At 55.0% G+C, this 24,783-nt stretch overlaps 1 protein-coding gene across 3 annotated transcripts in view; it reads right to left on the bottom strand.

Annotated features, from left to right (window-relative positions):
- Positions 1–761: 761 nt before the first annotated feature.
- TASOR2 (transcription activation suppressor family member 2) overlaps positions 762–24,783 on the bottom strand; it is a 40,823-nt gene continuing 16,801 nt past the window's right edge. The window contains exons 6-24 of one of the 3 annotated variants that reach the window (XM_082280327.1): positions 23,209–23,337; positions 22,998–23,122; positions 22,873–22,892; positions 22,674–22,773; positions 21,843–21,943; positions 21,409–21,512; positions 18,645–18,717; positions 17,870–17,944; positions 13,762–14,511; positions 13,214–13,426; positions 10,896–11,781; positions 9,327–9,867; positions 5,408–8,662; positions 4,668–4,793; positions 4,265–4,418; positions 3,476–3,581; positions 2,185–2,360; positions 1,745–1,862; positions 762–1,449 (exon numbers count right to left, since the gene is read on the bottom strand). In XM_082280327.1, coding sequence (XP_082136453.1) covers positions 1,446–1,449; positions 1,745–1,862; positions 2,185–2,360; positions 3,476–3,581; positions 4,265–4,418; positions 4,668–4,793; positions 5,408–8,662; positions 9,327–9,867; positions 10,896–11,781; positions 13,214–13,426; positions 13,762–14,511; positions 17,870–17,944; positions 18,645–18,717; positions 21,409–21,512; positions 21,843–21,943; positions 22,674–22,773; positions 22,873–22,892; positions 22,998–23,122; positions 23,209–23,337 — 7,056 coding nt within the window. In that variant the 3' untranslated portion in view covers positions 762–1,445. Of the gene's footprint in view, positions 1,450–1,739; positions 1,863–2,184; positions 2,364–3,475; positions 3,582–4,264; positions 4,419–4,667; positions 4,794–5,407; positions 8,663–9,326; positions 9,868–10,895; positions 11,782–13,213; positions 13,427–13,761; positions 14,512–17,869; positions 17,945–18,644; positions 18,718–21,408; positions 21,513–21,842; positions 21,944–22,673; positions 22,774–22,872; positions 22,893–22,997; positions 23,123–23,208; positions 23,338–24,783 lie in introns of all 3 variants that reach the window. The other 2 variants (XM_082280326.1, XM_082280325.1) reach the window with 2 other exon arrangements.

Here is a 24,783-nt window from a genome sequence, read left to right as displayed (position 1 = left end):
TGGGAGCAGCAGCTCCAGGCTGAGATCCCATGGGATCTCTGCCTGTCAGGGGTGAGATGTGAGCGTTTCCTGGTTCCGTGGTTGTGGCTCAGGCTGTGCTCTCAGTCCCTGTTCCCCACAGCCACCCCAGTGCCACAGCTGGGAACAGCAGCAGTAAATGATCCCTGCTTGGGGCTCCTCTCCATCCCCGAGATGTTCCAATCCAGAGCGATCCCGATTCCTTGGCTGGCACTGGGCAGACACAGCCATGCCAAGTGCCAGGAAAACAGGAAAAGCCTTGGAGCAGCTCTCCAGGGGCTCCCCTCAGCTGGTGTCATTCCCACACAGGAACTGGGCTTTGATCCTACCGCAGGCCCAAAGCTGAGCTGAACCCACCTGGGGCTTCCCCTCTCCCTCCTCCCAGCCGGGGCTTTTGGCACTTCCTGAGGTGCCACTTCCAGGAACACTTCCCACCCTGAGCTGGCAGGAGCTGGTGCTGGAGCGGGGCCAGGAAGTTTCCCCCGTGCAGGTGGAAAATAAACCCTTAAATGATTTGTTGTCCCTACCTGCTGGACCCTGGCTGTTCCTCTGGTTATTCCATCCTTCCTGGGAAGCAGGATGGGATCCATCAGCCAGGAGCTCACCATGCTCTTGCTCACTCCTTTGTTGATTCCCAACCTCTCCCCAACTGGAAAAACCCCTGCCCTCCCTTTCCCGTGTTGGAAAAGGCTGGATGCTGAGCAGGATCCCCTCTCCAGAAAGCAGAGCTGGGGGAAAGTTCATTTTTTTTGGAGGTTTTATTAATCAAACTCTTTACAAATTCATCCTGTACAGAACGGCCTTGCAGTCTTGGATTTAAAAACAAACTGAAAGGACGCCCCTGCCCCGCAGAGCCGGGTTGGGAACGGGGCTCGGACGTGGCGTTTCCATCCCGGCCCCCATAAATAAGAGCTTATTCTGTTCCTGCATCCCGGCTTCCTGCTGTTTACAAGAATTCCACGTGCTGGAAGGCGTCGAGTCCCAGCAGGGAACTGGTACCAGGAGGCAACAGGGGTGAGCTGAAATGTAGTGTGGGCCTGGGCAGGGCCTGGACAGCAACAGCCAGGTGGAAAATGGATTTCTTCTCATTCCTAGCCTTCAAGTAAACTTCGGGAAATTAAATTCCTTTTCCAAATGCTCCAATGGCAGCTGCTCTAAAGACTTGAAAACATTCCAATAATTTACCTGTACCGTTAAAAGAACCTTTCCTATGTGGGACTAGGTGGCAGGGAATGAATCCCCCGAGGATTTGCATTTCCCAGCTTTAAATAAGATTTATGTACAGAGCTAAACCCGACCTTCCCCCACCCCCAGCAATGTCTGGGATCCAGTGGGATGGACGGTGGGGATGTTCCCTGCGGGACTGGGATGCCCAAACTGGTGCCACAGGGCCTGGGGAGGAGCTGTGTCCTCGTGGCTTCACTTTGTCACCTGCAACACAGAGACGTGGCCCAGGTCAGTGCCCGGCTCCCTCTGGGTAGTGCCAGCCTCCTGCAGAGCTTCCCCAGGGCCAGGCCTGGAGTTTTTCCCATTTTCCAGCAGTGCCAAGTGTGGCTCTCCTGGATACAGCTCAGGAGCCAGCCCTGAGTGCTGGTAGATCCCAGATCCAGCGCTTTGGGACAGTCCCTGCTCTGCTGCAGGAGCAGAGCTCCCTGCTGGCCATCCCACAGACAACCCCGGAGCTGCTCCCAGATTTTGGGATCAATCCCAAGCTTTCCCACCTTACCAGTAGCTTCTTCTGAACGGAGCAGCCACTTTCTGCACCGTCCCGAGGAAGGTGTTGATGTCAGCCACAAGAATTCCTTTGCTTTCCAGGATTTCCCTGCTGCTGCTGCCGGGATTTTCTGCAAGGGGAGGAGCAGCAGGATCATTAATTCAAACAAATGAGGTTGTTCTTAAATGTGTGGGAAATATCCCTAAATCCCACTGTGGTTGCTCTGGTGCTTTGCCAACAAGGCCAGAACTGGAGCGTGAAGCCACCCACAGGCTCCAAAACTGCTGGAATTCAGCGACCTCCAAAAATCCATTTGCTTTCCACCACTCACACCTGACCCACACCTTGAACAAGCGATTCCCGCAGGAAGGGCAGGAAAACAGGGATTTCTTACCCCTCCTCCATCCCTTTGCAGGGCAATTTCCCACCGGCTGGGTGTGGGATGCCTTTACCTGTGAGATACACGGCGAACCTGGCGTGGATGTGGCGCACCTGCAGCTCCAGCAGGCACTGGATGTGCCGGGATTCGGGAGCCGCCGGGGAGTCGCAGCCGTGGAAGTGCAGCAGCTCCACCAGCTCCGCTCCCTGGCACCACTTCAGCAGCAGCTGCTTCTTCTGGGCATCGCCCCTGCTGAGAGAGGGGCATGGGGAGGGCTCAGGGGCTTCATCCCTCTCCCCCCCTTCCCAGGGAATGAGCAGGGAGGGTGGGATCTGCCCTTCCAGGTGTTTTTTCCAGTCTCATGGGTGACTTTTGCTGCTCCATATGGATCAAAAGTGACAAATTCCCCCTTGCTCCACGCAGCTCCCAGGTTGTGGCCTGGGATTGGGTTCATTTTCATCTCAGCAGCTGCTGTGGGGCTGTTTGGGATCTGTGCTCATTGGGATCTGTGCTGGGAGCTGTGGATAATTCTGGGATGTTTTGTTGCTGAGCAGGGTTTGGCACAGCCAAAGTTGCTCCTCACCCACCCCTCCAGGGCCTGGCCAGGACAGGTGACTGCCACTGTTCCAAGGGATATTCCAAAGCCTGGAATCATGCCTGGGATATGAAGCTGGGAGGAAAAGAAGGAAGAGGGGATGTTGGAGAGGTGGTGTGGGTGTTCCCAAGTCACGATGGAGCCCTGGCCTGTGACAGGCAATGGATTCCTTGGTTTTGTCTGCATGCCCAGCTTTTCCTTTCCCTGTTAAACTTCCTTTATCCCAGCCCAGGAGTTTTCTCATTCCACCCTTCCGAGGGAGAGCCACGAATGAGCCCAGGCCAGAGCAGCTCCATCTTCAATCATCCACGGTGGGAACTGGAGTGGCAATTCCCTCTCTTCATCACCAGCGCAGGGCTCCTCCCTCATCCCATCCCAAATCCCACATCCCAAACGTGATGGGACGGAAAAAGAAGCAGCAGAGGGGGAAGAGCCCCAGGAAGGTGCCCTGAGTTCCCAGGGGTGTCTCAGGAGTTGGGATGAGCTGGTGGGAAGAGAGGGAAGTTTGCTTTTGGAGTTTTGGGGATGTGCAGCTCCTCCAAGGAAATCTGGGCCTTTCCAGGAGCCTGCAGCACTCCCTGAGGGCATCCCTGCCAGGGAGAGAGGGAAGGGCCTTATGGAAGCCCAGCAGGGAGCCGGGAGAGCTGCCAGAGCTCTGCCTCATCCAGGATCGCATCCAGGAAAACGTTCCAGGCCATCTGATGCTCTCCAGGTCCCAAGTCCTGCTTCTCCATCCCAAGAATCCCCAATTTCCAGGCAGAGCCATTACCTGAGGTCTCCTCGGAGCTTCTTGCTCTCCTTGTGGTGCAGGAGCCACTTCCACCTCCCGTTCCTGTTCAGCTTCTCCAGCACCTTCACCACCTCCTTCAGCTGGCCTGAGGGGACACCAGAGCCAGGGATAGGTGGAGAGGGCACCTGGGGGTCTCTGGGCCAAGCCCTGCTCAAAGTTGGGCCACCTGAGGGTGTCCAGGGGAATTTTGAGTCCCTCCAACAAGGATGGAACCTCAAACTTCACTGGGTGGGGCACTGGGATCATGTCCTGGTGCAGGTTTTTCCCTGACATCTGGAAGGACAAGGGCAGCTTGGCCCTGTCACCTCGTGGTGCAGCTCCCAGAGGAGCTGCCTCAGTTCCCTCTGCCACTTCCCATCGAGGAGCTGAAGGCCCTTTTCCATTGGACATCGGGAAGGAATTCCTGGCTGGGAGGGTGGGAGAGGCTGGAATGGAATTCCCAGAGCAGCTGTGGCTGCCCCTGGATCCCTGGAATGTCCAAGGCCAGGCTGGACATTGGGGCTTGGACACGGGGAGGTGGGAGGTGTCCCTGCCCGTGGAATGGGATCATCCTTAGGGCCCCTTCCCACCCAAACCATTCCATGGTTCTCCAGGCTGAATGAACATCCTGGCACAGCCCTCTCCTGCTCTTGGATATTTTGGGGACCCTTGAGCTGGGCCCTCTATCCCGATGGGATCCCAACATCAGAGAGAGGGCAAGAATTCCCCACTGGAAGCAGAATCAATGGGAAGATTTGGGAATGTGCCAGCAAACGCCCCGAGACTCACCCAGGGTCACCCTTTCCAACAGCTCCTCGTCGGACACCACGAAGCCTCCGGCCTGGAACAGCTCCTGGAATGTGTCACCCGTCACATCCTCGGGATCGTCCACTCCGGCAAACACCACGCCGGGACAGCGCTTCAGCTGCAGCAGGCACGGCACCTGCGGGCACAGCGGCTTTGTGCCACCCTGAACCCACAGAGCCCAGCCCATCCCAGCCCATCCCACCATTCCTGTCCCCACACCCCAACCCCAAAGCTGGACGGTGCCACAGGGATGGAACAATCCCCGGAATCGGGTGGCTGGACAAGAGAAGCCCAAGCTCACTGCTTTGAGCTGGGCTGTTCCAATGTTTTTAATGGATGCTGGGATTAAAGAACAGAGAGCAGGACAAGAGGGACAGAGGCTCACGCTGTGGATGTGGGAGGAGATGTCCTCGTTCCTGACGATGACCAGCAGCCGCTCGCTGTCCCGGCCTGCGGCCCCGCAGAAGTTCAGGGGTTCCGTCCTCACAAAGCCCTCATCCTTCAGCAAGGCCTGGAACAGAAACCAGGTGAGGTTTGGATTGGGAATATTCTCCTGGGAACAAGGAGAGAGGAAGGAGAATGGGCTGCCCAGGGCAGGGGTGGGATCCCCATTCCTGGAGGGATTCAGAAGCCACGTGGGCGGGGCACTGGGGGACACGGGCAGTGCTGGCCTCGGCAGTGCTGGGAATGATTGGACTTCACACTAAACCAGAGTTGTTTTAGATGGGATCTTGGGAAGGAATTGCTGGCTGGGAGGGTGGGGAGGGGCTGGGCTGGAATTCCCAGAGAAGCTGTGGCTGCCCCTGGATCCCTGGAAGTGTCCAAGGCCATGTGGAGCAGCCTGGGATAGGGAAGGTGTCCCTGCCCATGGGGTTGGAATTGGATAATCCTTAGGATCCCTTCCCACCCAAACCATTCCATGATTCCGTGACAACCCAATCCCAAGGCTCCTGTCCAACCTCAGTGCCCGACTCCAATTCCTGGTGCTGGGAGCCGAGGCGGCTCCTGGGCTAAGGGAACCAAACCATCCCTGCCAGGCTGCCCAAGCTTCCCTGTTCCTGCCACCCTCAGCTCTATCCTGGAGCTGCCCACCCCAAACCACCCCAATCCAGGGAGGGCTCCTACCTTCACCCTGTCGAAGAACGGCTCCTGTCCCGTCTCCAGCAGGTAGAACATTCCGGGCTGTCCGTCGGCCACGCGGCGCAGGTGGGCGCGCAGGGCCCCGCGCAGCTCCGCGATCACCGCCCCGAACGCCACCGCCCTGCCGGGCCGGCCCATCCCGACCCGCGCATTCCCGGCCTCTCCCTGCGCCGGGCCCTTGCTCCTGGCCTCGGCCCTGCTCAGCACCACCCTCTGGAACTCGGAATACTCGTCCAGGATGACGGCGACGTCCCCCCGCGAGTCCGGCAGGGCGCGGTCGTATCGGAGCTTCCCGAGGTGCAAGGGAGCCCTGCGATCCCGGCTCCGGGCCCGGGATCTGGCTCTCCTGGAATCCCGGTTATCCCTGTGCCGGTGGGAGTGGAGCCCGCCCAGCCACGCGTCTGAGGGTGGAACTGTCACCTGCAAGGGGCTCCTGCTGCGTGGGGACAGCGGGATGGGGGCACAGAAGTCTTTTGGGAAGATGCTTTTGGAGGTAGAAAAGGGAGGTTTGCCATTCCTTAGGATTTGTTTTAGCTTATAATGGAAGCGGAGACATTCCATGTCCAAAGTGTTCTGGGTGATTTCCTCAAAGCCCCTCCAGGTCCCCATCAGGGACCGGAGCAGAGGAGATTCCCGGGCACGGCGGCTGCGCCTCTTTGGAAGCTGGAAATTTTCCATCCTCTCCTGGCACTGCCGAGTGACCATGAAGCTCCCGTAATCCCTGGGGATCCCCCGATCCCAGTCCTCTCCGTGCTCCTCCACGTGCACGGAGCTCCTGGGGGAGTTGTCCCAGCTAGTCCTGGTTCCTGCAGCATCCGAGGAGCTCATGATGCAGGAATTCCTGGTTGGAAGCGGGGAGCGTGAATCACCCTCAAAATATTCCTGCTCTGAGTCACCAAAGGAATTCTCCAATGGATCTTCAAATGCCAAGCCCTCGTGTCCGTCCTGGCATGGGAGCTGCTCTTCCCTTGGGAGCTCATCCGAAATATCCTCGGCATCGCTGAGCTCCGGGCTTTCTCCGGAGGGATCCCTGTGCTCGCCCAACGGCGACGCCGGCATGGGAGAATCGGGGATTTCTCCCTCTCCCACCTCAGAGCCGGTGCAGTCGGGATCAGGGAACGCCTCGGATTCCTCAGGGCTGTGTTCACACCCAGCCCAGGGCTCACACAGGGGACACTCCCGGGCTGGGAAGGGAGTGGGACTGGGAATGCTGCCTCCTTCCAGATCCTCGGGCGGGATGGGCTCCTCCCCGGGGCTCCCTCCGGCATCCCCTGCCTGGCTCCCGGACCACTGGGCACTGTCTGGAGAAGGAGGGAGCATCCCAGGGAGCGCCTCAGGGAGGGGAGAGCCCGGCTCAGCACCCTCGGGATCGTCCCATGGATCGCACGGAGAAAGAGGAGCAGATCCCGGCTCGGCTGGCACAAACTCATCCGTGGGGGAGTGCGGAGCTCTCATCTCCTCCTGGGAACAGCTGGGATTTAAGGAGCCATCCAGGCTCCAGGCAGCCACGCTCACCTGGGCAGCTCCTCCTTCCCAGCACGGCTTCCAGAGGCGGCACAGCACCGACTCCCGCCGGCTCGGCACCGCGGGAATGGGGGGATTTGAGCCTCCAGTGTGAGGGGGAGAAGCAGGAGCTGGGTCTCCATGGATATTTGGGAAGTTCTGCTGCTGCCTGGGCAGCTCCTTGATGGCTGAGATCCCCTCCCGGATGGAGGAGGATGGGGGCTCTGATTCCAGGAGGTGATGGTGGAGAGGGATGCCCGGCTCCTGTGGAGTGTCAGCCGCCATTTCCATGCTCATTGTGTCATTCCCAGGGGAATTCTCTGCCTCAGGGAACTCATCCTCCCTCTCCTCAGCTCTGGAATCATCTCCTATGTCTGCATAGTCCAAGGGGGAGTCCCGGCCATCTCCTGCTCCCATGGGATCATCCAGCTCCTCTGTGCCGCTGGCAGCGGCGCTTCCATGCTGTTCTTCCACCAGAATCCTGCTCCCTCCTTGGTTTGATTCCTCAGTGTCCAGGGAATCCAGCTCAGGATCAGCATCATCCCCACACGCCTGGGAACAGCAGCTGCTCCTTCCCAGCTCGCTCTGGGATGGCGACTGGAGGCTCTCCATGGGCGGATCCTCTGGAGCAGCCCACGGATCAACGGATCCATCGGGAGAGGTCAGGCAGACGGAGCTGGAGTCGGGGGACAGGGTCAGGGTCATTCCCTGGCTGCGGGGGGACTCCAGGCTGGCCGTGCTCCTGGCAGGCTCCCACCTTTCTGCAGAGGGCGCATGATCCCAGTTTTTCTGCTCCGAGCCATTCCCGAGCGCGTCTCCAGCAGCTCCCGGGTTTCCCGTAACGCTGTCGGGCTGCGCCTCGTGGACAGGGCTGGGATCAGGTGGGGACAGCGGCTCCCCGCTGTCACTGGGGGGTGACCCCACCTCGGCCGGGCTGGCCACACCAAGCCCATCTATCTCCGAATCCGCACTGCCCGGAGCATCCCAGGGATCCGGGAGCTCATCCCGGCTTGGTGACATCTCCTCGGGAAACCCTTCGGGGTCGGTCCCGGTCCCATCTGACAGCGCTGGTGTGGATCTGTCGGGGCAGGGGGATGCCAGGGAGGTGGGGCTGGGCACGGGGTCCTCTTCAGGAACACCAAGCTCCTCTGGAGACACTGAATTCCCTGGATTCTGCTCGCGGTGCTCACATTCCATCTCAGCATCGCTGCTCTCGGACAGCATCAAATCCACAGGTCCCAGGAAGGAGCTTTCATCCTCAAACTCCTCCTTCACCTCCTTTCCCTCCTCCACCTCCTTTCCCTCCTCCACCTCTCTCTCTTCTTTTCCCGAATGCTCCGAGGGCTCCTGGGATTCCACCCCTTCCTCAGTGGCTCTCCCAGGCTCTGCACTCATGGGATTTGCTTCCAAGGGCACGGAATCACAGGGAGGCTGTGGATCAGTGCCAGCGGCCCAGCTGCCATCCTCAACTTCCAGAGGGTGTCCAGAGTCTCCCATTCCCTCCCCATCCTCAGGAGGGCCGGGGCCACTCCCTGAGCCTGCTTCCCACTGGTTTTCCTGCTGCTCCCCATTTTCCTGCAGCACACAGGGGGGGTCTGTCCATGGAGTTGAGCTGGAATTCGGCGTTTGGCTGCCGGGGTTGGAAAACTCAGCCGGGGATTTGCTAGAACAGCCAAGCTCCTGGGAAGGGCTGGGGGTGATCCTGGAATCCAGCAGGTTCTCCTTGACCGGCTCCTCCTGGAACGACACAATCCAGAGGTAAATCCTCATGGAAAAACGCAGGAGATGAGACACCCATGCAGGAAAGAAAACCTGGAATTTTTTCCTTCATGCAGTTCCAGCCTGATGGAAGCTGCTCCTTTGTTCAGGAGCGGAAGTTTTAAAGGAATTCTTTTAATTCAGGAATTCAGGCTTGGAAAAATGTCAGCAGAGCCCCACGTTTTATGTTCAGCCCCAAAACCTCCACTCCTGACCATGTGCAGACTGGAGAAAGTGGAAAAATTAATTTAAAAACTCAATCCAGAACGGAATTTTCATGAATTTCACCAGAGGGATGAGGGAAATGATGCAAAGCACGGCACTGCCGCCTGCGTGGGGGAAAAACTTCCAAGGCAACAAATCCCAGCTTTCCAAATGCACATGGGAATGGCTGTGCCTCTCCTGGATCTGGAATTCTGCTCTGGGATGCTGGGAGCTCCCCGATCCCTCAGTTGAGGACTCAGCCCTCCCACAAACCCGGAGTTTAAATCAGAAACGGACACTTAAACTGCTTTAGTTTGGGATTCCTCCCCCTCGGAGAGCGTCCCCGCTTCCCTGGACACCCCCCAGGGACATCTGCTCCATTCCTCTTGGAAAATCCTGCTCTTCCCAGAGCCTCGGAGTCCCCCCAGCCCGAACTCACCGTGCTGACGCTCGAGACGTCGCGCGCGTCCTCCTCGGGAACGACCTCCGGCTCCCCGCGTCCCACATCCCGCCTTTCCCCGGCATCATCCCGGAGGGAAAGGCTCTCGGGACAGCTGGTGGAGGAAGGCTCCTCCTCCTCCCCGCAGGGCAGCTCCCCTGAGGAGGAGGACACCGTGCTATCCACGGCGCCGGGAATTCCATCCGCGTCCGTCTGGGAATCCGCGGGGTTTTTCTCCGGCTGGGGAAGGCCCTGGCAAGAAGGAGTGCTGGGATCCAGGGAGCTGCTGGGAGTCTGGTCAGGATCGGAGCCGGAGTCTGCGGGACACGTCTCGAAGGCAAAGCAATCCTGGCTGTCGTCGCTGAGCTCCAGGAAACCTCCGGAGCTGCTGATGGAGACGAATTTGGTGGGATTGCAGTGCTCCACCACCTTCCGGGAGCTGCTCAGGAGCTTGCTGGGCTTCCTGTAGAACAGAGCCACCCACATGTGCAGGATCAGCTTCATCCCTTCCACGTCGTCGGGAAGATCGGGATCCCAGGGCCTGGGAAGGGAAGGAAAAACAGCCTGAACCATCTCCATCCTCCCCACCTCGGCTGCAGGGAATTCGTGCCTGGAATTCACACCTGGAATTCATCCCTGGCTCCCTGCAGGGCGCAGCCCCAAGGAAGGAGGGCACAGATTGCTGCTTGATGCAGATTCCAGCTTTTTTTTTTTTGGAAAAAAGGGAAAAAAAGAGGAACTCCAAGCTCCAAAGGAGAAATGGAGTACTTGGGGTAGTGGCTTTAGGTACCAATTCCAGCTGCAGAGCCATGGGAATTGCAGAATCATGGAATGGGTTAGGTGGGAAGAGACCTTAAAGCCCATCCTGTGTCCAGGGACACCTCCCACGGTCCCAGGCTGCTCCAAGCCCCAATGTCCAACCCAGCCTTGGACATTCCAGGGATCCAGGGGCAGCCCCAGCTGCTCTGGGAATTCCATTCCAGCCCCTGCCCACCCTCCCAGCCAGCAATTCCCAATTCCCAATCTCCCATCCAGCCCTGCCCTCTGGCACTGGGAAGCCATTCCCTGCCTCCTGTCCCTCCATGCCTTGGCCCCAGTCCCTCTGCAGCTCTCCTGGAGCCCCTTTAGGCCCTGCAAGGGGCTCTCAGCTCTCCCTGGATCCTTCTCTTCTCCAGGGGAACATTCCCAGCTCTCCCAGCCTGGCTGCAGCCCTGGGAGCAGCTCCATGGATTCCTCTGGACTCTCTCCAGCAGCTCCATATCCCGATACTGGGATCCCAGAGCTGGATTCCATGTGGGATCACCTGAGTGGAGCAGAGGGCCAGAATTCCTGCTTTTCCTGCTGCCCACACCACGGGATCAGCCCAGGACAGGTCCAGCACACACGGTTCAGCCACACCCACTTGGTCCCACCCCAGCACCACCCTCCCAAATCCCTCCTTTTTTCCAGGAAAAACACAGCAGCTGTACCTTGGCAAGCACGGACGAAATTGATTCTTATGGAAAACAAAGGGATAAAACCAAGGCAAGCCCCTTCCCAAATCCCTCCAGCCATTCCAGGCTGACTTACCCATGCAGGGCACGGATGACAGTTTTCTCCAAGGAATCGTTGGTGTACCTGCTGTCCAAGTGGAAGAGATATTCCTCTTCCCAATGGCACGTCACCCTCATGGAATCCCCACACACGTTCACCGTGTGGCTCTTGGAAAAATCCTCCTTTTTCCTGGGAGAGCTCCTGCTCCTGCTGGGCTCCAAGGCGTTGCTCTGCTGGTGCCGGAATGGCAGCACCTTCCCGACCAAAGGAGCTGCTGGAGCATTCCTGGGGCCGTTTTTGGAGGGAGCTGGCCCAGCGCTGGGATTCCCTTTGGGATTGGGGTGTTTCCTGGGATGCTCGGGCATGGGGGAGGCGTAGGAGTGCTCGGCTGAGATGATGGAGTGCTGGTTCACCTCGGCAGCTTCTGGAGCTTCCCAGGGAGGCAACACTTGGAGCTTGGCTGGGATGAGATTCACGCTGGTCCTACTGAAAATTCCAGAGGTTTTCTCCTTGGGAAGAGAGGCTGGATGGTTGGGATGTGTTTTTTCAGGAAGTGGCTCGTTCATGGACACTTTGCTGGTCGAGGTGGCTTTTCTCCCGTGCTTTTCTGCCCTGTGGTATTTGTGGTCGGGAGCCATGCGTGGGGATTTGGGCTTGGAAGGGCTCTGTTGCTCTGTGGAATCACCGGGAAGGCTGCAGGACACCGGGATGATCCCACAATCCTTGGGAATAAAGGCAGGGATACAAGAGCCCAGGGCCAGGTCAGCCAGCAGGTTCAAGGCGTGGGATTCGCAGTTGTCCCCTTGCGGAGCAAAGGCAACGCTGGGAATTCCAGTGGGATAAACCTCATTCCCATGGCACTCTGCTTCGTGGGATTGGGAAGAGGCTTCGCTGGGGGGGTGGGAGAGAGGCTCGTTCTGCTCTGAGGGAGGAAAAACCAGTGAGAAAAGTTAATTAGAAAGTGAAAAAATCAATGAAGGGCGCACAATTCTGCACCAAGGAGCAGTTCCGGGCAGGTTCTCCAGGGAAAAAAAGTCTTTCCCAGAGGGATTTTCCACACTTTTCAAAAAGATCTCCACGGTCGTGGCTACCAGGAAATGATTCAGAGTTGGGAATTATTCAGGAAGGTTTTTTGCTCAGGAATAAAAGGCACAGGGATGCGGTGGGAGCAAAATCCCCCCTTAAACACAACCTGAGGAGTTTCTAATTTTCCTTGATCCTTTTTATTCTGCTTTGATTTTTCTTGAAGTTTGAGCATTTGGGATTTTCATGGATGAGTTCGGGGTTATCCTTGCAATAAGTGAGGTATAAAAAGCCCCCAGAAAACCCCCAAAACAGAGAGAAAACTCCAAAAACATGGAGAAAGCCCTCAAAACAGGGAGACAACCCCCAAAACAGGGAGAAAACCCTAAAACAGGGAGAAAACCCCCAAAACAAAGATTAAAACTCCTAAAATATGGAGAAAACCCCTAAAAACAGAGAGAAAACACCCAAAACAGAGAGAAAACACCCAAAACAGAGAGAAAACACCTAAAAACAGAGAAAAAAACCCCCCAAAACAGAGAAAAAAAACCCCAAAACAGAGAAAAAACCCCAAAACAGAGAGAAAACCCCCCAAAACAGAGAGATAAACCCCCAAAACAGAGAGAAAATCCCACAAAACAGAGAGAAAATCCCACAAAACAGAGAGAAAATCCCCCAAAACAGCGATGAAACCCCCCTGATCTTCGAAGAGCACTCACAGGAACTTGGGAGTTCCCAAAGGCAGCTGGAACATTAAAAAATAATCCCGAAAAATTCCAGTTTTGGTGTTCAAAATGCCCCTGCCCATGGCTCCAGACCCACAGCCATAAAGCCAGGATGAAGCCACGGAAAACCAGTCCCAAAATCCCCCTCCCAGTACAAGCTCCTGGAATCCCAGCTGGGCTCCAGGACTTTTAATTTCTTTGGGAAGTGCAGAGCGAGACGCAGAAATTGGGGGTTTCTTACAGCCAAACGCTCTTTTTTTGGGATTTTTTTGGGAATTTGGCAGGAACCAACCCACGGGAGGGATCGGCTGGATCCACTCCAGGAATTCCAAGGGCGGTATTTGATCATGGAATGCTCAAATCCCAAGGGCAGGGACACCTCCCACTATCCCAGGATGCTCCAAGCCCTGGCCTTGGACACTTCCAAGGATCCAGAGGCAGCTTCTCTGGGAATTCTACTCCAGAATTCCTTCCCGATATTTGACATTTTCCCTGTTCCAATCCAAAGCCATTTCCCCCCTCCTCTTATCTCTGCTGTTATCTGCTTGTGCCATCGGATGGCTCAGCTTTCCAAGGCATTTTTTCCCAAGGGAACAGCTCTCTTACCCCTCTCTGCCTGCTCGTTTTCCAAACTTTTTGGCGTTTTACTTTTCCCTGGCTTTGCGCCGTTCTCTGCAACCGGAACCTTCCTCGTGTCTGGGTTTTCCAGAGTTTTTGGCCTCTTTGCTTCCACGCCAGGAGCACCAGGAGCTGAGGATTCCTTCTCAGCAAGGTCACACTGGGGTTTGTGGATAATTTCTGCAGCCAGCACCTCCGCACCTGGGACAGGGAAAAACAGGGGGATTTCTTTTTATTTGGGAATTCTTTGGGAATTGAAAAGGAATCGGGAAGAGGGAGGTGTTTTTTAGGATTTCCTTCTCGTTATCCTGATTGAACTGGGAATAAATCCATTACCTCACCAGGAAGCAAAGGAAGGGAACAGCACGAGGCCACTGCACCCAGCTTCAGGCACGTTCCCTGGGATAAATCCCAGGAGAAGAACCTGGAGATTTATTTGGATGCAGGATGTGCCCCAGGCACTTGGAAAGGCAAGGGGACGCTTCCTAGCGAACCCTTGAACAGGAGGAACTCAATCCCATTTTTCCAGCACTCACCCCTTTTCCTGCCATGTGGAAACTGCAAATTGGCCAATTTCAGCATGGGCTCGTTGGGATTGGATCCTGATTTTCTGGGAGAAGACAAAGCCGTGTTAATTTTTTTCTTGGCTGCTTCCCTGTTCCTGCTGTCGTCTTCCACGGGATGTGCCTTGAGGGGTGACAGATTCTTCCCAAGGATCCGGCTGGATTTCCTCCTGTTCTGCTGGCCCCAGAGCTTGCTGGGAGAGTTGACATTTTTTGGGAATCCCTCCCCACCCTGCTCCAGCTCCAGAGTGGGATTTGGAGCCTCGCTTTCGTCTCTCCCGTTGGGAGGAGCGGGATCCGGCGAGGGCACGGCTGAGGAGGAATTCCCAGGATCAGCTCCCGGATTGCTGCCGGCACCACTCAGACATTCCAAGGCCGCCGACATTCCCAAGGTGAAGCTGCTGGGATCGGAGAGGTAACGCTGCAGCTGGGCCAGGGATCGCTCCGAGAGCTTCTGGGAAGGATGAGCAGCTTCATCCTCGGATGGAGAGAGCACAGAAGGAACGGGAACGTCGCTGTTCTGGCTGGGGCTGGGCTGAGAGTTTTCCTGGAGCTTTGCATATTCCCGGAGCTGCTCCTTGATCCAGGTGCTGGTGCTGCCTGAGGAATTCCAGGAGGAACCGGTGGCTTTCCGTAAGGCATAGCGAAGGCCAGGCAAAACCGAGGTGATTTTTAAGGAGATGTCGCTCCTGTCCCTGCTTTCCTTTGCATCCTGCTTTTCCACTGGGAAAGGAAAAGAAAAATCATTTAAATCCCACTAGGAAAGGGTTGAATTCCCTAAATCACCTCCCTGTTCCACACAAGGAGAGCATGGAAGTGAAAAGCTCCAAGAATCAGCTTGGCCCTAAGGAAGACGTTCCTGGGTTGATGCCAAAGGGAACAAAGAATTCCATGTGGGAGTCACAGAAGTGAATTAGACTGAAATGAAACACTGGAGTTGTATCAAGCAGCCCCATCCTGCAGGAAATTCCAGGTCCAAGATCCTTCACTGCAGCAATTCCCACTAAATCCAACATTTAGGACAGTCTGGAAAGAGATAGGATTTGTCATTGTTTGACTTTAAACCTGTTCACATTTGGGTTGTCCCGGCAGGGGGGCACCATTCCCAGATTTCTTGTGTTATGTCCCTGTCTGGATGGAAATTCCAGCAGCTCCATCTCCACCTGCTGCCAGCGTGGGATGCACTTGGTGATCCCAAAGTTTGGGAGTTCCTGGCTCCTCCCAGTGTCCATCCAGCTGGATGGTGACCCTGTCTCCATGTCCTTGGTGATCCCAAAGTTTGGAATTTCACAGCCTCTTGTCCCAGACTCCCACCCAGAGCTCCCAAACCTGCTCCAGATGGATCCCACCAAACATCCCAACCTCTCCAGAGGGATCCACACCACCAGGTCCCAGCCCTGAGGGTGCCACCCTCGCAGGTGGCACCATGGGATCCGGCTCTGCCTGGCACGGCCGTGTCCCAGAAATCCCTTCCCACCAGGAAAGCTCATCCAGCTCCTTTCCCACACAAACCAGGCTCATCCAGCTTTTCCCTCTGCAATCCAAGGGCTTGGAGTCAGCGCCCTGCACCCACAGGCTTGGCCCAGCTGAGTGTTATGATCCGATTCCAAGGTTTCTTTTGGCCACAGGACAATTCCAGAGCACTTCCCTGCCACCTCTCTTCCCAGCAAAAGGCAGAGGAATTCCTTGTCCCCTCCCAGCTGCGGGATTTTCCTCACCCTGCTGGTCTCGCTTCCCAGCAAGCCCAGGAGTCCCTGGGAGCCAATTCCCAGTTTCCTGCCTCAGCTGCTGGCTCGGGAATGGCTGCCCAGGGAATGGCTGCCCAGGGAATGGCTGCCCACATTCCTTCTTGCTGCTGTCTGGACAGGAAGGAACAGATCCAGGGCTTGTTGGGAAAGGGGAAATCTGGGAATGGGCAATATTATTCATCCTTCGAGCCCGCCGGGAGCGATGCCCACGTGGTCCTCACCTCCCCTGCACCCACGGCACGGCTGATCCTCCCTTCCCATCCCAAATCCCTGCACGGGGGATTCCTTCCTCCATGGAAAGGAGAAGCCTTTGGTTTGCAATCCCAGGGAAAGAGGTGTGGGAGGCAGGAGAGGGTCAGGATTGGCTGGGTGACGCCGTGTGGGCGGAACGGGACAGCACGTGTGGGAAAATCCTGCTGCTCCTGAGGGAAAACATCCATCAATGTTTGGATCCCAGGGAATAACCAGGAATGTTCACTCAGGGTTATCCCTCTCTTCCCACCTTTATTCTGCTGCTCCAAACCTTCCCATCCCTCTGGGATGCACCTTGTGCCTGGTGTCCTCTCCGGTCTCCATCTGCTTCTCCCACAATATCCCGCTAAAAAAATCAGGATCTCCCTGTTCTCCTCTCTCCCAGCTCCCAGGATTTCAGGAATAAATCCCTCTGCTCCTCCAGGCACCACAGCAGCAACCTGATCCCAGGATTGACCTGGCACTTGGAATCTTCTGCCCAAACGTCCCTGACACCATCTCTGCTCTCTGGCAACAGGGACAGGATCCATGGGAATGCTGGAGCTGTGCCAGGGGGGTTTAGGTTGGATATCAGGAAAGTTCTTACCCCAGAGGGTGCTGGGCACTGAACAGGATCCCAGGGAATGGGCACATTCCCAAAACTCCAGGAGCGTTTGGACACGCTCAGGGATGGGGTGGGATTTTTGGGGTGTCTGTGCAGGGCCTGGAGCTGGATTTGATCCTTCCAGCTGAGGATATTCTGGAAAGAAACCAGGAAAGATCCCCCAGCCGCCCACGCTGGAATTCCAGGTGACTGAATTCAGGCACCAAATCCCGCACTGCCAGGTCACCAGCACACCTTCACCTTGAATTCCAAGCCCAAATCCTGAAGGAAAAGGTTTACAGCTGGAAGTTAACCGCCCCCCAAAAAAGACAAAGCAACCTTTGTGCTTGGATGTGCTGTTGGTTTTCCCTGCTGGAAAGGGAAGCTTTTCCCAGGGAAGGCAGCTGGGTGTGTCCTGAGTGCTTCCATGGGCAGTGCCAGCCTCTCACACCGGAGTGTTCTGGCAGGAGCACTCTTGGCTCATCCCTGGGATGATCCCACAAAAAGCCAGCCGGAAGTTTCTCTTTATTTTCTCTTATTTCATAAAATCATGGAATAGTTCAGGCTGGAAAAGGACCTCAAAGCCCATCCAGTTGCAACCCCTTGGGCAGGGACACCTCCCACTATCCCAGGCTGCTCCAAGCTCCATCCAACCCCTTGGACACTTCCAGGGATCCAGGGGCAGCCACAGCTTCTCTGGGAATTCCATTGCAGCCCCTCCCCACCCTCCCAGCCAGTAATTCCTTCCCGATATCCCACCTAACCCTGCTCCCTGTCACTCTGAAGCCATTCCCTGTCTCCTGTCACTTCACCCCCTCGTAAAAAGCCTCTCTCCGCATTTTTTTCCGTTCTGGGTGTTTGTCCTGCAGGAAGAGCAGCACATTTGGGAATGCTGGGATTCCCTTCCCAGCTCCCAGAGCTCTGGCTCACCCTGAGGACAGCAAAGCTCTGCCCAGCCCCACTCCCTCCCTCCCCTCACACGGCCCAGAGCAGCCGCCACAGCTCCACATCCGCAACTTCTGCATCCCACAGAGAACTCCAAACCCTTTTTCAGGAGCAGAGCCCTTTCCCCACCTCTTCCCAGCTCTCCTCACCTTCCCCAGGCCGTGACCTCTCGCTCGTTATCTCGGCAGAGAACAATTCCCTGATTTTTCCCCCTCTTTGGAGCCGTGTCCAGCAAAGTGCCACGTGTCTGTTGGGATGGGAGCCAGGCTGGGCAGGATCCCGGCTCCTGGAGCTCACCCAGACAGCTCCAGGAGCTGCCGGAAAGGGCCTGGGAAGTGATTTTTGGTCACTCCCATCACGTGCAGGGAGCCAGCAAAGCACAGAGCCGGGTTTAAATCAGCTCAAAAGGCAACAGAAACGGAGATTTCCTCTCCTCTTTCATCACTCTGGGCTGGTTCCGAGCAGGAAAAGCCGGGTTTTGAGAGAGATTTGACCTTTCAGCAAGGATTTCACCCCAAAACGGAATCTGAGGGCAGCAGAGGGAAGCTCCTACCTGTGGGGCCCAGGGCCCGTGGCGAGGTGAACAGGAACAGGGCCAGGAGGCTGACAGGCTCCTTGGGCTCCAGCCCTGCAAAGGAACCCAGGCTTGGTTTAAGAAGCCAGGCTTAGTTTAAGAAACCAGGTTTAGTTAAAAAGAACAGGTCTTGGTAAAGAAAGCAGGTTTAGTTTAAGAAAACAGGTTTTGTTTTAGAAACCAGGTCTAGTTTAAGAAACAAGGCTTAGTTTAAGGAACAAGATTTAGTTCCAGAAACAAGGTTTAAATCAAGAAAAACGGTTTTATTTAAGAAACCTGGTTTTATTTAAGAAACCAGATTCAGTTTAAGGAACCAGGTTTAGTTTTAGAAACCAGGTTTAGCTTAAGGAACCGGGATTTGGTTAAGAAACCAGGTTTAGTTCAAGAAGCCAGGTTTAGTTTAAGGAACCAGGTTTAAGAAACCAGGTGTAGTTTAAGAAACCACCTTTAGTTTAAGGAATCAGGTTTTATTTAAGGAACCAGGTTCGGTTTAAGAGGCCAGGTTCGGTTTAAGAAACCAGGTTCAGTTTAAGAAACCAGGTTCAGTTTAAGGAACCAGGTTCAGTTTAAGGAACCCAGTTTTATTTAAGACACCAGGTTCAGTTTAAGGAACCACGTTTCATTTAAGGAACCACATGTAAGGAACTAGCTTTAGTTTAAGGAACCAACTTCAGGTTAAGGAGCCAGCCTTAGCTCAAGTGCCCCGTGCCAAACCCAGCAGGAGCTAAAGCCCAGCCCAGCCCAGCCCCGTTACCGTGGTCCCGTGCCAAGGCTGAGGCCGTGAGCAGGATGAGCACCCCCTGCTCCCGCAGGTACTTGATGATGGCCTGCAACAAACACAGAGGTCAGAGCTCTGCTCCTGCCTGGCACGGCTGGCACCGAGCCGGGCACGGGGAGCTGGGCCGCCCCCCGGGAGCTGGGCCACCGCCAGCCCCTTCCCCGGGGACAAGGCTCCTCCCATCCCACTCGGGATTTGGGATCAGGAGCGTTCACAGCTCCTCCCATCCCGCCCGGGATTTGGAATCAGGAGCGTTCACAGCTCCTCCCATCCCACCCGGGATTTGGGATCAGGAGAGTTCACAGCTCCTCCCATCCCGGCCGGGATTTGGGATCAGGAGAGTTCACAGCTCCTCCCATCCCGCCCGGGATTTGGAATCAGGAGCGTTCACGGCTCCTCCCATCCCACCCAGGATTTGGGATCAGGAGCGTTCACGGCTCCTCCCATCCCACCCGGGATTTGGGATCAGGAGAGTTCACGGCTCCTCCCATCCCACCCGGGATTTGGAATCAGGAGAGTTCACGGCTCCTCCCATCCCGGCCGGGATTTGGGATCAGGAGAGTTCACGGCTCCTCCCATCCCACCCGGGATTTGGGATCAGGAGAGTTCACAGCTCCTCCCATCCCACCCGGGATTTGGGATCAGGAGCGTTCACGGCTCCTCCCATCCCACTCGGGATTTGGGATCAGGAGAGTTCACAGCTCCTCCCATCCCACTCGGGATTTGGGATCAGGAGAGTTCACGGCTCCTCCCATCCCGCCCAGTATTTGGGATCAGGAGCGTTCCTTTCCAGGCCTCAAATTCCTCCCAGCTGTTCCTTAAAATAAAACTGAGCTTAGTCAAGCTGGCTGTAATTAACCAAGGTTCATAATCCAGCCCTGGCCGGAATTGCAGCCCAACGGGAAGTTATTCCCAGCATCTGGAAAACACAACATTCCAGCCACGGCCTGGCTGAAGCTCAGCTGGATTTTGGCAGCATCGACATCAATTGTGGGAAAAAAAATTGGCTGAGTGCAAGAAAGGGCTGGAATTCTGTGCCAGAGCTGGAGGAGCTCATGGATGAAGAGATAAGGGCTCTTATCAGCTTCTCCTCGTGCTTGGGTGTTGAGCTTGGCTTGGATTCCCTCTCCTTCTCCACGCTTGGATCTCCTTCTTCCATCTTTTCAGGGATCTTCCAGCAATTGAACAACCCTCAGGCTTCCAGTGGAAGCTCACTGATCCCATTCCATGCATTCAGACACAACAGGATCCATGCCCACAGCCTCGTTCCTCCAGAAAAACACAACGGCTTCAGAAATGCTGCCCAGTCCCGGTGTAATATTTGGGATTCAGGATGGGAGCTCCTCCTTTGGAATTTGGAGAGGAGAAGGGATAAGAGGCAGCAGTTCTGCTGGATAGATCCAGCTCAGTGGAAGAGCTGGGAATTCTCAGTGCCAGGGTGATTTTCAGGGAGATGAGGAGGGAAGTCAAGCACCCAGAGGAGCCAAAGCCACACTTTCATTTAATTCCAGGCCCTGCAGCATGGAAAGGGAAAGGAAATCCAGGGAATTTTGCCTTCCCACTTTCAGAAGCTGCTGCCAAAGTGGATTCAGCCATGGAGCTCAACAGCAGAGCAAGGGGAGGGAAGGAGCACATCCCAAAGGGGCTGGGACTCGCTGGAATGAGGGATATGGATTCATCCAGGTCAGTATGCCATGGAATCATGCAATGGTTTGGGTGGGAAGGGACCCTAAGGATCATCCCATTCCATGGGCAGGGACACCTCCCACTGTCCCAGGCTGCTCCAAGCCCCAATGTCCAGCCTGGCCTTGGGCACTGCCAGGGATCCAGGGGCAGCCCCAGCTGCTCTGGGAATTCCATTCCAGCCCCTGCCCACCCTCCCAGCCAGCAATTCCCAATTCCCAATCTCCCATCCAGCCCTGCCCTCTGGCACTGGGAAGCCATTCCCTGCCTCCTGTCCCTCCAGGCCTTGGCCCCAGTCCCTCTGCAGCTCTCCTGGAGCCCCTTTAGGCCCTGCAAGGGGCTCTCAGCTCTCTCTGGATCCTTCCCTTCTCCAGGGGAACATTCCCAGCTCTCCCAGCCTGGCACAGAGCAGAGGGGCTCCAGCCCTGGGAGCAATTCCACAGAGAACGGATGCTCCTGATGGATTTAATCCCCAACCCCTCCAGTGAGCTCAGCAAGGAGAGATCTTTGCTAAATCCTCCTTTTTACCAACTCATGAATCAGTAATTCAGGGAATCCAAGTGATTTTCCTTCAGGGATCCACAAGCGCTTCCTGTGGCACATTCCATGAGGGAAGCTGCACTTCCAGGCAGCTCAGAGCGAGGGGAGGATGTGCCCAGCCATGGATTTACAGCCCTGGATTTACAGGAGGCACCAAACGGGAGAGAGAAGCAGGAACAGCAAAGCCAAATCCCAAATGCCAGCAAAAAAAATGGATGTGGTTTTATCCTGGAGATACAAGGCGCCAGGATAATCACAGTGGGAACAAAAAGGCTCAAATGTGCTGGGAAAAAAAAAAATAAAATAAAAATACATCCCAAGGAAAATATTCCAGAAATAATTCCCAGCTCGTGGGGGTTCATCTTCAGGTGATAAACGGAGATAATAAATGCTCGAGGGCAATAAAGCAGGAAAATAGCACGGAGAGCAGGGAAATGAATCCCATCTTGCATCAGTTGTGGATAATGTCACCAAAAATTCCACTTAAAGACCACTTTTCTCCCAGAAAAACACTTACCAAGTCCTTTTCCTTTAGGTTTTCCACCAGCTGATCCATTTTCTGTTGATCCTTATTGGATATTTCAACCTCGTAGAGACTGGAGTAAACACCCTGAAAGCAGACTGGGAACAAAAGGAAGGATTTGGTGTAGGAATGGTGCTTTTTCCACGAGTTTTGAACCAACGGGTGCTGCTGTCCCAGAAGGATGGGGGTGAAATGAGTGGAAGAACTGGGATTTTAAAAGAACTCCTCAGCATTCCTCTCCCTTCTCAAACAGCATCTCCCACCTTGTCCTATCCCAGGAATGGGCTCCTCACGCCAGGAGAGCCCATGGAATGTGGCCAGGAAAACATCCCCAGGGGCTTTTCCCCCTGTTTCCTTTGCATTTCATCACCTGCAATCCCACATGGAGCTGATGAGTCACTCATCCCACTGGAATATTCCGCACCCACCTTCGTTGCCAGTGTAATTTTTCTTCCCAAATGCAGCTGCTGGAAGCTTTTTCCTCAGGTCAGCCAATCCCATGACGTGGTTGATGTCCAGGCTGGGAGGCCTGTGAGGATACAGCACAAAGGATTTCAGGATTAAGGAGAGCTGGGAGTTCTGTGGAATCAGGGAAAGGAGCTCTGGATAATTTAGGGATGATGTCTGCAACCAGGATCCTCAAATCCTAAAAATCCTCAAATCACAGATCCTGGAGGTGTTTAAAGCCAGGTTTGGAGCACTCTGGTCTAGTGGAAGGTGTCAGAACTAAATGATTTTAAAGGTCCCTTCCAACCTAAACCATTCCAGGATTTTTTTTCCCAAATGCAGCTGCTGGCAGTTTTTTCTCCAAGTGAGACAATCCCATGACGTGGTCCATGTCCAGGCTGGGAGGCCTGTGGGGACCAGAGGATTTCAGGATTAAGGAGAGCTGGGAATCCTGTGGAACCAGAAAAAGGAGCTCTGGAAAAGCTGCAGCTTGGATAATTTGAGGATGCTGTCTGCAACCAGGATCCTCAAATCCTGAAAATCCTCAAATCCTGAAAATCCTCAAATCCCAGATCCTGGGAATGTTTAAGCCAGGTTTGGAGTACCCTGGTTTAGTGGAAGATGTCAGAACGAAATTATTTTAACGGTCCCTGCCAACCTAAACCATTCCAGGATTTAAATCCTCAGCCAGCTGAGACCCAACACCACCTCCCTGCTTGCCCCCAACATTCCAGCAGCAAAGGGACGGGGGGCAGGAGAGACAAAACCGACACAGAGACACCCAAAAAATTGCACAGGAAGGGCAAACTTACAGCTGGGCTGGGATTGTGGAGCCGTAGGGCGTCCTCAGGGCGATGGTGCACAGCAGCTGGCCCCGCACGGAGAGCTGGCCCCTCCACGGGCAGTACAGGGCTACAGGGAAAAGGGACAGCAGCTCAGGGGGGAAGGAAAGCAGGAGAGGAGAGCAAAGAGAGAAAAATCCATCGATAAACCCAACCCCAAACCCCTCACCTTTGTGGTTCCGCTCGGCTCTGGAGGAGATAAATAAAAACAACAAAAAAAGGCTATTTAGAGATGGGAAAAGCAGGCAACAAAAGGGCTAATTTGGGGATGAGAAGGAGCTTTGGCATGCTTACAGGTTCTGTATGGCCAGCACGGGCATGGCCTCGGGCTCCCTGTACTGGCAGGCCAGGAAGATGTAGGGACACACCTGCCTGGGCCGCTCGGCCGCGCTGCTGCCGCTCACCTCGTACACGTAGTACTGGGAAACAAGGAAAAGGCCCGGAATGCTGAGGCAGGAATGAGGGAGCCACGGGTGCTCAGCACTCCCAGGCCTGCCCCAGGTACCTGGCTCTGCTCGAAGGCCTGGCAGGGGCTGCTCTTGGTGGGGCCGTGCTTGGAGACGTGGCAGTCGTAGCCCGGGGAGGGGCAGGTGGAGGCGGCGGCGGAATTCTCAGCGATCGCTCGGACCTTCCCCTGCGCCGGAAAATTCCAGAAATCCATGTGGTTATTCCCAGAAAGGTGGTTTTTAGCAAGGAAGAAATCCTCCTTCTCCCCGAAGCTGTGGGTGCTGGAAGCTTTGTGTTCATCGCGGGGAGGGGGTTTGAGGTTGGGGTGTCCCAAAAATTCAGCCAGGTTTGGGATGGGAGAGGAATTGCCAGTCTCAGGAGTGGGGTTTTGGAAGCAGCTCCAGAGAGCAGAAATCAGCAGGAAAGGGGGAAAAAATCCCTAAAATTCCCAAAAATTCTGGAGAATGCAAGGAAAAAGTGACTTTTTGAAGTCTGATTTCCCAGCCAGCACAGCCAAGAGCACCAAAGGCTCCTTCAAAGAGGAATCTCCAGTCTCAGCAGGGGGGTTTTGGAAGCAGCTCCAGACAGCAGAAATCAGCAGGAAAGGGGGAAAAAATCCCTAAAATCCTAAAAAATTCCTGAAATTCCATGGAAAAAGTGACTTTTTGAAGTCTGATTTCCCACCCAGCACAGCCAAGGGCACCAAAGGCTCCTTCAGAGAGGAATCTCCAATCTCAGGAGAGTAAATGGGAGCAGAATGGATTTGGAAGCAGCTCCAGACAGCAGAAATCAGCAGGAAAGGGGAAAAAATCCCTAAAATCCCAAAAAATTCCTGAAATTCCATGGAAAAAGTGACTTTTTGAAGTCTGATTTCCCACCCAGCACAGCCAAGGGCACCAAAGGCTCCTTCAGAGAGGAATCTCCAATCTCAGGTGAATAAATGGGAGCAGAATGGATTTGGAAGCAGCTCCAGAGAGCAGAAATCAGCAGGAAAGGGGGAAAAAAATCCCTAAAATCCCAAAAAATTCCTGCAATTCCATGGAAAAAGTGACTTTTTGAAGTCTGATTTCCCAGCCAGCACAGCCAAGGGCACCAAAGGCTCCTTCAAAGAGGAATCTCCAATCTCAGGTGAATAAATGGGAGCAGAATGGATTTGGAAGCAGCTCCAGACAGCAGAAATCAGCAGGAAAGGGGGAAAAAAATCCCTAAAATCCCAAAAAATTCCTGCAATTCCATGGAAAAAGTGACTTTTTGAAGTCTGATTTCCCACCCAGCACAGCCAAGGGCACCAAAGGCTCCTTCAAAGAGGAATCTCCAGTCTCAGCAGGGGGGATTTGGAAGCAGCTCCAGAGAGCAGAAATCCGCAGGAAAGGGGGAAAAATCCCTAAAATCCTAAAAAATTCCTGAAATTCCATGGAAAAAGTGACTTTTTGAAGTCTGATTTCCCACCCAGCACAGCCAAGGGCACCAAAGGCTCCTTCAAAGAGGAATCTCCAGTCTCAGGAGAGTAAATGGGAGCAGAATGGATTTGGAAGCAGCTCCAGAGAGCAGAAATCAGCAGGAAAGGGGGAAAAAAAATCCCTAAAATCCCCAAAAATTCTGGAGAATGCATGGAAAAAGTGACTTTTTGAAG

This window comes from Coloeus monedula (genome assembly GCF_965178545.1).
Source record: "Coloeus monedula genome assembly, chromosome: 4".
Taxonomy (NCBI): domain Eukaryota; kingdom Metazoa; phylum Chordata; class Aves; order Passeriformes; family Corvidae; genus Coloeus; species Coloeus monedula.
The sequence above is the reverse complement of the archived record's forward strand: the minus strand, read 5'-3'. Positions and strand labels throughout refer to the sequence as shown.